The sequence below is a fragment of the Lactuca sativa genome, chromosome 6 (genome assembly GCF_002870075.4).
Source record: "Lactuca sativa cultivar Salinas chromosome 6, Lsat_Salinas_v11, whole genome shotgun sequence".
NCBI classification, from domain to species: Eukaryota; Viridiplantae; Streptophyta; class Magnoliopsida; order Asterales; family Asteraceae; genus Lactuca; species Lactuca sativa.
This window is the reverse complement of record NC_056628.2, coordinates 55693155-55705631: the sequence shown is the minus strand read 5'-3', so window position 1 is coordinate 55705631 and position 12477 is coordinate 55693155. Positions and strand designations below refer to the sequence as shown.

At 36.5% G+C, this 12477-nt stretch overlaps 2 protein-coding genes across 2 annotated transcripts; both read right to left on the bottom strand.

Annotated features, from left to right (window-relative positions):
* Window positions 1-5981: 5981 nt before the first annotated feature.
* On the bottom strand, window positions 5982-8064 carry LOC128126698 (uncharacterized). The gene is made up of 2 exons (XM_052764631.1): window positions 6584-8064; window positions 5982-6368 (listed from the first exon to the last, which is right to left on the bottom strand). Exons 1-2 carry the CDS (start codon window positions 7077-7079, stop codon window positions 6340-6342), a joined length of 525 nt encoding a protein of 174 aa, XP_052620591.1. The 5' UTR covers window positions 7080-8064; the 3' UTR covers window positions 5982-6339.
* Window positions 8065-10359: 2295 nt separating this feature from the next.
* On the bottom strand, window positions 10360-12030 carry LOC111905380 (probable calcium-binding protein CML48). Its single transcript, XM_023901077.3, has 5 exons — window positions 11428-12030; window positions 11144-11190; window positions 10863-11038; window positions 10755-10773; window positions 10360-10632 (listed from the first exon to the last, which is right to left on the bottom strand). The coding sequence occupies exons 1-5, from the start codon at window positions 11822-11824 to the stop codon at window positions 10525-10527; spliced, it is 747 nt and encodes a 248-aa protein (XP_023756845.1). The 5' UTR covers window positions 11825-12030; the 3' UTR covers window positions 10360-10524.
* Window positions 12031-12477: the final 447 nt, after the last annotated feature.

Genomic DNA, 12477 nt, shown 5'->3' with positions numbered 1-12477 from the left:
CCTTCATTATGCTTTGTGGCATGTCCCTAAGTGTTCGGTTTCTTCGTTCCATAATTTCATTTTGCTACGGTGAATATGGGACGGTAAGGTGGTGTATGACTCCGTTTTGATCACAAAAAGAATTAAACTTAAGAAAAGTAAACTCACATCCTCGATAACTTCTAAACACTTGCAAAGGCTTTCTAGTTTCATTCTCCGTCAAAGCATTGAATTTTTTGAAGTGTGTAAACGCCTCACTCTTTTCTTTTATGAGATAATTCCACATAAATCGTGAAAAGTCATCAACTAGTGTAAAGACATACCATGAACTAGTTCCAATGGTTGTTTTTCTTTGTATGTCGTCATAGTCGGGAATGACTTTCTGTTTGCTTGCCCACCAAGCAAGATTCACATACTTGATTCTCATGATCAAATTGGGGTAATCCTTTGACTAGACCATTTTTATACGTCTTTTCATTGACTCGAAATTTATATGTCCAAGTCTCGCATGTCATTGCCATGTATCTTCACTTAGTTTCGGACGAAGGCATATAGGTACTCCTGTTTGTAATTTTATTTTATAAAGGCAGTTTGGAGTTCTTTGCACCTTTATGAGTAAACAGTTGTCAGCATCGTGCATGGTGATGTAGTTTTCTTTCATCCAGATGTCACACTCGACTTCTATTTCCTGACCGAGACTAATTATGTTGTTCTTAAGATCTGGTATGTAGTAAATCTCCATGATCATCCTTTGTTGAACCTTCTTCTCTTGGAAAAGTATATCACATTTTCCTTTGATTTTTACACACGAATTATCCCCAAATTTAACCCTCTCGGTTATGCCTTCATCAAGTTCGGAGAAAAATGACCGGTTTGATGTCATATGATTACTTGCCCCGTTATAAAAATACCACACATTGCTATCTTGTGAGTCGTATCGAGACTGTATCACTTTTTCTTCATTTAAAAACACGGTCTCGTGTAAAAATACGGTCTCATAATTGTCGTCACTCTCAATAAAATTACTTTCTTGTAATTTTTGGATTCGGTCTGGACATTGAGATGTGAAGTAGCTCGGTTTATCTCACCGACAACAAATAACTTTGGATTGATCCTTCTTGGTTTTATTATTATTTGGGTTAGAATTCGAATTGGACTGGTCATCAGTGGGCTTTTGCGAATTGGACTTACCACCACGTAAGGTCTGATTCGTTTGTTTGGACCCGCTTGCCCCATTAAACCCTTTCATCGTCCCCTTTCCTTTTCTTTCCACCCAGAGAACCAGTCAAATTCTTCACAAACAACACCTTCGATTGATCATTCTCATCGATGGCTTCCTCCTTGATTCGATCCTCATACGCCTTGAGCCTTCCAACCACATCCTCGAAGCCCACAGTTTTAGCTATAAAACTTGTTCAAACGAAGCCACTATATGAATAAACTTCGTTCTAGGTAATGATTTTAGAAACTTTTTCACAAACTTAGTCTCATCAGTTACTTCTCCTAGAGTTGCTGATTTTGAGGCTAATCCAGACAAATTGCCCGCAAAATTGTCAATCGATTATGAGTCAGACATCTTCAATCGATCGAATTCTATCATCAGGGTTTGTTACCTAGCCTCCTTGACACAGTCAACACCCACATGTATGGCTTTGATTGCATCCCACATCGTCTTTGAGGACCCCACATCTCTGATTTGCATGATCAAAGTCTCCGGGATTGCCTGTTACAACTGCCCCATTGCCAAGAAATCCTTTTCTTTATTCTCCTTTGTTCCTGGATCAATCACATCCCATAATTTTTGGATTCATAGAACCACCTTCATCCTCATATCCCATACAATGTAATTGGTGGGTGTGAGCATCGGAAATTGCATGGAAGTCATTCCTATTTCCTTGATTCTCACCGGAGCAGCTCCTCCTCCCCCTTCTCCTTCAAACATGTTGACCGCCTTGTCAACAGGTTAGTAATTCGATCTCAAAGCCCTCTGTTCTTGGCTCTGATACCAATTAAAGATTAAATATATGAATTGCAAAAACACAGATAATCAAACAAGCTCTTTGATTAATAGGAAAATAACTCAAAACCTTTGTGCTTTCAATATATTTTACCAGGGCTAGATTGTTTATATAGATAAATTTAACCGACTTGTACAACTTAAATTAGGAAACTAGCAAGGACCGACTTGTCAAATACTAGGTTGCTTGCTCTCCAAGATTTTTGGTATCCACGACTTAGGATTCCAACAACTATCTAAACTTTTATACCTTTGGTCTTTGTAGTTTCAAAAACTTGTATGTCTAATTTTTTTGGCCAACGTCTTCCAAATGAAGTTAGAGTATCACACATGGCCTCCTTGGCTTACTTGACTTGTCACGTCACATCACACTAACTCATCAAACTAATAAATATGTGCCCAAATATTATGTATATGCTCTCTATGGTTCCCTAAAATTGGCCTACGGATTCGGCGAATTTTTAAGTATTTTTTTTTGTTTTTTTTTCTTGTAAGTATTTGCAATTGATTAATTTTTATGAACATTTGTATAAATTTATATGTATTGATTTTTCAAAAAAAAATCACGGCATTTAATGCGAACTACAATTACAATGAAAGTACATTACCATTTCTAGTAAACTACAATTACAATGATAATGCAATTACCATTTCATGCAAATTATCAACAACCATTTCATGCAAACTACAATTACAACAAAAGTATATTACCATTTTATGCAAACTACAGTTACAAAAACAACAATCATTTCATGCAAACTACAATTACAGAAACAACAACCATTTCATGCAAACTACAACTACCATTATCAAACCAACAAAAAAAGACATTACAACTCAAACAACAAATATCAACTAATTCATAACATTTAGAGTAAAATTAACAAAATACCAACACTACCAATATTAAACAAAAACTAAAACAACACAACCCAGAGAATGCATAACCTCAACAATATAGGACCTGCGATTTGTTTTTTCATACCTTGAGAAGACAAAATCAATAGCCATTTTTATATTATTGTCACTCTTGTTTTCTTTGTGATGATGAAAGACTGTGTAGAAAGACAACAAACAACACAAACTAGAACAGGGAAGAAATTAGGGAAGAAGATTGAAAAAAACCCAACATGTCTTCCCGTCTCTTTATTATGAATATGTATATAAAAGAGATACAAGGGTAAAAAAGGAAATACACATTTACAAGACTAAACTTATGCCTTAATTACAGGCCTAAATTGATAATTGACAATGGCAAATCATTCCAAGGAATATAATGCACAACACAATATTTTCCAAATATATTTACATTTACCCCCCCCCCCCCCCCCCTCAAGTAAGACGTCCGTATGGAAGACGCAACTTGACTGATAAGGAATTGAATCTGACTTTAGGCAGAACCTTTGTGAACAAATCCGCTAACTGATCATCTGTTGAAAAGTAGTGTAGAGATAAAAAAAACCACGAGTAACCAATTCCCGTATGAAATGATAGTTGATCTCAATATGGAGGGTGCAAGCATGGAAGACTGGATTACGTGCCATATGTAATGTTGATAGATTGTCACAAAAGAGAGAGGGAGGATGAAGAAACATATTCAGCTCACGAAACAAATAGGAAAACCACCGAAGTTCTGTAGTAGTAGTTGCCAGTGCACGATATTCAGCTTCACTGCTTGACCGTGAAATAGTTGATTGTTTCTTGGCAGTCCAAGAGACGAGATTTGGACCAATTTATATGCAAGCACCTATCATAGACCTACGATCATTGGGGTCCCCTGCCCAATCAGAATCAGGGTAAGCGCGGATGTCAAAAGTGTTTGAAGGGTAGAAAGATAACCCCTCCTGTATTGTGCCTTTAATGAACCTTAGGATGCGTTTAGCAGCCTGCAGATGAGAAGTGCGAGGTTGGTGCATGAATTGGCAAACTTGATTGACTGAAAATGCGATGTCTGGCCTGGTTAGTGTAAGATATTGTAATCCACCAACCATGCTATGATACTCGGTAGCATCTGAAAGAAGATAACCATCATGTAATGAAAGCCGGGAATTAGGAGCACTGGGAGTGGTGGTTGGATTGCAACCAGTCATGTTGAAACTTTCTAAAAGATCCAGAGCATATCTGGTTTGTCGTAGCTGTAAAGTATGAGCATTATGTGTGGCTTCTATGCCAAGAAAGTAGTGTAAGTCACCAAGACGACGACTGTCAAAAGTCTCACAGATTGCATCAATCACACTAGCCACCATCGAAGGAAATGATCCCATGAAAACTATGTCATCAACATAGACTAAAAGAATTGTAGTAGCCTCTGTAGTGTGTCTAATGAAGAGAGATGAATCAGATTGACTATTAAAGAAGCCCAAACGTAAAAGAAAGTCATGAAGACGTTGAAACCATGCCCAAGGACTTTGCTTGAGACCATAGAGTGCACGATCTAGCTTGCACACATGATTAGGAAAGGAGTTAGAAAGAAAACCTAGCGGTTGTTTCATGTAAAAGTCTTCATGAAGTATGCCATTAAGAAAGGCATTTCTAACATCCAGTTGTTTGATATCCCACTTTTGACCATGAGCGATTGAAAGAACAGTACGTATGGTTGATGGTTTAACCACCGGACTGAATGTCTCTGCATAATCAAGACCTTCCTGTTGGGTGAAACCTTATGCCACCAAACGAGATTTGTGGCATTCAATAGACCCATCTGATTTGCGTTTGACTTTAAATGTCCATCTACATCCAACAACATTCATTTCTTGTTAAGGCGGAACCAGATGCCATGTATTGTTTTTGTGTAGGGCTGTGATTTCCTCTTGCATTGCACGTTGCCAATGAGGGAACTTGGAGGCTTGTTTAAAAGTCTGAGGTTCATAAAATAAGTCATCAGATTTAGTTGCCATCAGACCATGTGGGAGTGAGTGTAGTGTTGTTGATCGATAAATATCAGCTAAAGATTTAACCTTGAGAACTGGATTTAAATCATCTGGACTTTCAAGGGATGGAGTGGCCAGTTCTAAAAGTACAGGGCTGGCAGGTGAAGAAACATCGGGAGTGGGGGTGAAGAAGGAAAATCCACAGGGGTGGCTATTGAAGATTCTATAACATCACCAAGAGAGAAACGTACTTGGTTATTTGAATTAACTATTGGGTATTGATAATGAGTTCGATTCTTGATGGGTCTGGTAGGAGTTTCAGGAGTGGGTGGTGACAGAGGGTTGGGCGTGCATAGTGGTTGACCAACAGTCGACCTTTGGACCTCTCTTTGATTTATGGTAATGTTTGGCTGCAAATAGACGTCTCCAGAACTTTGGTTTACAACATGCTCAACATTTTTTGGTTGTGATTGCCCGAGTGAAGAACCTGCAATATTATTTCTCAAGGGAAAATCCAACTCATAAAAAACAACATGTCGAGAAATGTAAACTCGACCATTCTTTAAATCCAAGCATCGATAACCTTTACGAGAATTATCATAACCAAGAAAAATACAGTGAACTGATTTTGGCATAAGCTTGTGAGAATTGTATGATTGAATGTACAGGAAACAAGAACAACCAACTACTTTAAGGAAATGATAGTCAGGGTCACGCAATAGAAGTTTTTGATAAGGAGAGAGATAATTGAGTTGACGCATGGCAATCTGTTTATCAAGTACACAGCAGTATTAAAGGATTCGAGCCAAAACTTAAAAGGTGTGTTTGATTTTTCCATAAGACATATACCCATTTGAACAATGTGTCTATGTTTTCGTTCTACGACACCGTTTTGTTGTGGTGTGTAGGGACAGGTGAGTTGATGTTTAATTCCATATTTGGATAGAAAAGCTGTAAAATGGCGACTAGTGAATTCACCACCACCATCAATTTGGACTGCCTTAACAGAATGTATCGCTGCAATTTTCCGAGATAATTGATTTTCAATTTGAGTTTTGTAGGTAGAAAAGACATTAGTAACATCAGACTTATGAAATAAGGGGCAAAGCCACACATAACGAGAGAAATCATCAACTATAGATAAATAAAAACGATGACCATTCATAGAATAAATCGGGGCAGGGCCCCAAACATCAAGGTGAAGCATGTCAAGAGGATGTAAAGCATTAAAATTTCTAGGAACAAATGCTAATTTGGATGATTTTCCCATAGGACAAACATGACAACACTGTCTTTTATGAAAATTTGCCATTTATTGGTAACTTAAACTTGTTGCAAAGAAGTCTAAGAATATTAGGATAAGGATGTCCTAAGAGATCATGCCAAGTATCAGGAGTTGACCGTTCGCCTAAGAGAGAAATTGGGCTATGAGATGTGTTTGGATTAAATGAAAATTGATAAAAACCTCCACTGCTATTGCCAGAAAGAAGAGTCTCCCGCGCCTGAATGTCCTTAACACGAAAACCACATGAGTCAAGTTCAAAGAAACAATTATTATCCTTAGAGAATTGACGAATGGATAATAAAGGTTTGTGCAACTTAGGAATAAACAAAACATTATTCAGTTGAAAAGATCGATTTTTATGATGAATAGAAAATTTACCAACTCGAGAAATAGGCAAGCTTGTGCCATTACCAAAAATCACTGAATTGTTACCTGTATATGACGAATACTCAGTTAGGTTGGAGGGGTTTGATGTCATGTGGTTTGTTGCACCCGAGTCCAAGACATACAGTTCAGATTGGGAGAAGTAAGTTGCATTGTTTCGCTGTGTGCATACTCTGGCATTATGTCCATATTGGTAACACAGTTGGCATGTAGTATTCGGGTCAAAAAACTGACCCATATGAGTGGGTGTAGGTAGAATTCCCCTACCATTGGAGTTTCCTCCTCTAAATGGTCCTCTTGTATGACTACTGCCATGACCACCTCTGTTATTCCGATTGTAATTGTAGTTCCATTGTTGACTCCCCCAATTACCTCTGCCTTGATTTCCACCTCTACCTGTGTTGTTATTACCACGACCTCGGCCACCCCGATTTCCATTGTTGTTGTTGGAACGTGGAGATGGGTTAGGTTGATCGGGAGAGGTTTTGGTAGCAGCTAGGGCTGTGGATTGCTCAATTGGGATTGCAAACTTTTGTTGTAACATCTCTTCTTTAAGAAGTAATTCCGTCAATTCCTCAAGATTAAGGGGTTGTCTTACATGAGATGAAGCAGTAGATGTGAGAAATTCTTTGAATTCGGCACCAAGACCACTAAGGATACGTTGAATGAGTTCTGAGTCTTCAATTGGTTTTCCTGCAGCGGTCAGTGAGTCAGATATGGTTTTGGCTTGGAGAAGATAGTCTAATACAGAGAGGTCTGTTGGTTTCTTGAGATTGTGAAGACGATCTTGTAGGTTTTCAATTTGGATTGTTGATGTGGAGCCAAATCGTTTAGCCAAGACACTCCACGCTGCTGGGGTTGTATCACATGAGTTCAAGTACGGTTGAATTGTTGGGGTAACAGTTCCTTTTATCCAACAACATATCAAATATGTAGCCTTATGCCATGTTTCATGATCTGGGTTATTTTTGCCATCAGCAAGGATTTTAAGAGGTGGGGTAGGATCAATGACAAACAATAGCTAGTGAGCACGAAGAAGAGTTTTGAAAAGTGTACTCCAGTTTACATAATTATCTTTGGTAAGATGAGTATGTGCCATGATGTCGTTATGGTTATAGAAGATTGGGAGAGAATGTGATTTGATCATGGAGGATGAACCAGAATGGGTAGTCATGGAAGATTCAGAGTCCATGGTAAGCTCTGATAGTCTGATACCATGAAAGACTGTGTAGAAAGACAACAAACAACACAAACTAGAACAGGGAAGAAATTGGAGAAGAAGGTTGAAAAAAACCCAGCATGTCTTCCAGTCTCTTTATTATGAATATTTATATAAAAGAGATACAAGGGTAAAAAAAAGGAAATACACATATTACAGGGCCTAAATTGATAATTGGCAATGGCAAATCATTCCAAGGAATATAATGCACAACACAATATTTTCCAAATATACTCTTGTCATTTCTGTACTTGAAGGAATACGTTGCAAATTATGAATCATTTTGGTTATTGTTTTTTCATATAAAGTACGACACAATTTGTCAACATGGGGGTTGACTTTCTTTCTTACCCTTTTTGAATCTATTCCCCATGCAACGCAAGCTGTGTGTTGTTCTCTTCGGCAATCATGTTTGTGTTATTGTTGTTGAAGGTCTCTAAAGGATTAATAAAAGTTGTATCTATTCTAAAATTTAATAAAAGTTATATGAAATATATATTGCCTCTAACCATGACTATTTGCCTCTAATCACGACCCTTTTCCCCTACCTTAGCTATGTCTAACTTATCTTTCTAACCAAGAAGGCACCAAAGAGTCTAATCACCACCAAAGGTCATATCATTATTAATGCAATAAATAACCAAGTTGGTATTAACTAATCTATATAATCAATCAAACAGAAGGTTAATTTCACTAGAAGTTCCAAAAATAATTAACCCATTGCTATCATCATCATCAACAACAAATGGAAAACATGTTGCACTTCACTGATTGTCTTATGTTAGCATTCAAACATGATATGTGGTGGAAGGACAAATTGAAAAATAATAACATATTTGGATATGACGATAAAAATCTTAGTAGGGTATCGAATAAGCATGCAATTAGCGAGGGATCAATTAATTGGCTTCTATCTCGTGGATCATAGCACAAGGGTATCTCAGTCAATTCATCGATAATGATCTATAGATCGTTGAGTCGGTGAATCTGGTGGAGGTTAGTGATGAACGATTGGAGAGAAGGAAGGAGATGCAATGTAGCTTAGAAGAATGATGAAATTTTGGGGTTCATAATAGCTTTTCTAGTGGAGTTTTGTAGATGTATAGTTAATTGATATTCTTTTATTAGTATATTTCACTTGATGACGACGTTTGCCTCAATAAATAGCCTAATTAAACACATTTAACAAAATATGGAGAACGTATTTGAAAGGGTTAATACCTTAAAAACCATTATTTATACGTCCTTGTTTCGATTTAACCCCAAATTTATTTTTTGTTCTTCATTTGCCATTATATTTTAGAAAACGTTTTATTTGCAGACCCTTGACCGGTCATCAACAAGTAATGATGATGTGTCGGTTTTTGCATTTTTTTCTGTTTGAATTTAGCCCCAACATTTACGTATAAGTTTGCGTTTAACCCCAACATTTTTTTGTTCCCCATTTGCCATTGTTTTTTAGACAAAGTTTCGTTTTAGCCCTTGGCCAGTCACAAATAGATATTTTAAAACGTGAGAGTTGAAACTACGACTTCTCCTCGAGGGTGAGAATTGTTACCTAGTAAGCCAATAATTTTTTTTTGTATTATCAGTGTTTATTGTATTTAATCTACACATGTATTTTAAAATGAAGGAAAAATATCTAGTGTAAGTCTTGAGTCTGTAACATCTAATAAACAATATGACATACTAATCTTTAAGCTAATCAAAATTGTTAATTCATTCGTAATTCATCTAAAAACAATTGGTTATGTTTACCGACATATTTGTTAAGAAACCATATATTTCTAAAGAGTCAAAAATGTGTCTTCTCTTTAAGGGATGGGTCGTGTTAGATGGTAAGTTAATGGTTCTTTTTTTGTATTATCAATGTTTGTTGTATTGAATTTAATGTAAACATGTATTTCAAAATGAAATAAAAAAAATCTAGTGTACGTCTTGAGTCTGTGACATCTAATAAACAATATGACATGCTAATTTAAAATTGTTAATTCGTTTGTAACTCATCCAAAAAACAACTGATTATTTCTAATGACATTTTTTAAAAAACCAAATATTTCTAATGACATTTGTTGAGAAACCAAAGAAATGAAAATACATATTAATAACTGGCCAAGGGCTAAAATGATTTTTTTTTCTAAAAAACAATGGCAAATGGGGAACAAAAAAAATATTGGGGCTAAATGCAAACTTATACGTAAATGTTGGGGCTAAATGAAAACTGCGGAAAATGCAAAACCGACGCTTCATCATGACCTATTGGTGACCGGTCAATTACCCGAAAATGAAATGTTTTCTAAAATATAACGGCAAATGAAGAACAAAAAATAAAATTGGGGTTAAATCGAAACGAGGATGTATAAATAATGGCTTTTAAGGTATTAACCCTATTTGAAAATATAAATAACATTAAATAAGTAGATATAAAACCAAACAAATCCAAAATGTTAGACAATCAAAACATAACTTGAAAAATATAGATACATCTTAGTGAGCACATGACCTTTAAAATACATAATCAAAAGATTGGTTCTTTTTTTTTTTTTTTTTTTTTTTTTGTATTTGTATAAACAACTTTTGTTAAACCTTGAGCTTTAAAGACACATACACTTTTAACAACCCATGAATTGCTTCAAGATCTACAATCATCTCATTCCCATGTTTACATCTTAGATTTACTCAAACAAAAAGATTTACTCAAACAAATCCACAAAAAAAAAAAAAAAATGAACCTAAAAAGTCACAAACTTTTTTACTTTTACATATTTGTTTATTCAGCTGCAAGAAATGGAATCACCATAGTCATAAAAGTCTCATATGAAAGAGTGGCTGAACCCGTGTATCGTGTATCCTTCTCCTTAAACTTCTCTGTCAAACCCTGCAAAAAAAGAATAACATTTATTAAATATGACCATTTTGCCCTTTGTGATATTGTCTAATTCCACAAAGCAACCTAATTTCTGATTATTATAATAAGGAAAACGAGTACAAGATGCTCACCTTCACAATCATTCCACACCTGAAATTGATAAATGAGTAGATAATAAGTAAAAGTTGGAGCTTTGAATGTTGAAAATGGAAAAGGTGAATTTACGGAAATAGCCTTACTCGACAAAACTGTCAAAGGAAAGATCGGGTCTCCTCCCACTTTGGTCATCATATTTTGCGATCAAGAGTTGAAGAACAGTCGGTGGAATTGCATATCCGAGACTGTAAAGAGCATCTCTTAATTCTGCTGCATCAATCTTTCCACTTCTGTCCCTATCAAATCTTTCAAAGATAGCCTAATGTGTACGAAAGAAACAAGAAATTAGGGAAAAGGAATGGAATCGGCAAATCTACAATGAGGGAATGGAATTGGCAATACAGGAATGGAATTGAAGACTCACCCGCCATTGCCCAAGACAATTCCATAACTCGGAAAACTCTTTAGGACCTGAGAAACAAGAAACGGAACATGCATAATGAGAAAATGAACATCAAGGCAAACAATGATCGAATCCAAAACATGAACATTAGAATACATAAACAGATTGAGTTCGTGTTCATTGAATCATTGGTTAGGAATTGGGGAAAATTTTGACCTAATCAGCTCCCAACAGTTTATCTAAACGCTTGAATTTGAAATACGATCGATAGATTTAATCAAATCAAGGGAAAAACATATACAAACCAATTCGGTGAGGATCAGCGGGATTCCCAAATTGGAAAATGAGCAGGCGGATAGTCCGAAGGCTAAACTGCTGGTACCCAGAAGATAAAGCCCGCTGCAATTCTTTGGCATCTATAAACCCGCTCCGATCTGAATCCACCATCTGAAAGTTCCGGATAATTTCCGGGTGAGTACCTGGTGGAAACGATGGCGTCGGTGGCGCGTATCCATATTGCGAACCATACCCACCAGCACTAGTCGGGTTCTGCGGCTGCCCGTAATTGTAATTGTAATTAGATTGTTGAGATTGGGGTGGACGTTGGTAGGGGTAACCGACGCCGGGTTGTGATTGGTTTTCCGGCACCGGCGGTGCAGAAGGGGAGGTGGTGTTGCCTGTAGAGTAATGGGAGTAGGACATGTTTCTGAATTTTTAGATTGGGGATTCTGGGGTTTGTAAATTGTATGTATTATAAGATCGATTGAAGAAATTGATGGCGGTTTTTGAAGAAATTGGGAGGATGGTGGGGAAAAGTTACGCGTAACAGCACTCGCTATGGATCCTTCTGCGACACATCGCCTTGCTTAACGCTGTCCATTTACAGGTCCAGATAAATTCGAGCATCATCGGAGAACCGATATTTACCTTCAAAATTGCAAAGGTCAACTTGACCAATATTCAAAGTTCAAAAGTCAAAACATTTTATTTTTTTTAATCTCCTCATACAATATAATTTTTTGATTATATAATAAAGTTTCGTAATATATAATTTTCAGTTCCTATTTTCCACCAAATTCGGTTTCCGGCTGGTTCAGCCGGGTTGGTTCCTTTGTTCATCCCTAATGTACATTATATGCATTAAAGACCTGTATCATTGCAGATGGTCATGTCATATGTGGTTTCGTTCTTTATTTTAATTTCCATACAGAGTTCATACACATAACTTTTAAATTTCGGTATATATGATAAACAAAAATAATATATAGTATTACTTAAAACATTGTTTTGCAGAACGTCTTCTTCAGCCATCATAAAGAGAATTTTTGTATCATTTGTAACACCCGGTTTTAGTG

Bases quoted from the DNA above. Each gene is read 5' to 3' on its own strand.
- LOC128126698 (XM_052764631.1), bottom strand. From the start codon at position 7,079: ATGTTACAACAAAAGTTTGCAATCCCAATTGAGCAATCCACAGCCCTA. The intron at 6,369-6,583 runs GTAACAATTCAG...AAGGACATTCAG, and splicing joins TGAGTATTCGTCATATACAG to GCGCGGGAGACTCTTCTTTC.
- LOC111905380 (XM_023901077.3), bottom strand. From the start codon at position 11,824: ATGTCCTACTCCCATTACTCTACAGGCAACACCACCTCCCCTTCTGCA. The intron at 11,191-11,427 runs GTTTGTATATGT...CTTGTTTCTCAG, and splicing joins CGCTGATCCTCACCGAATTG to GTCCTAAAGAGTTTTCCGAG. The intron at 11,039-11,143 runs GTGAGTCTTCAA...CGTACACATTAG, and splicing joins ATTGTCTTGGGCAATGGCGG to GCTATCTTTGAAAGATTTGA.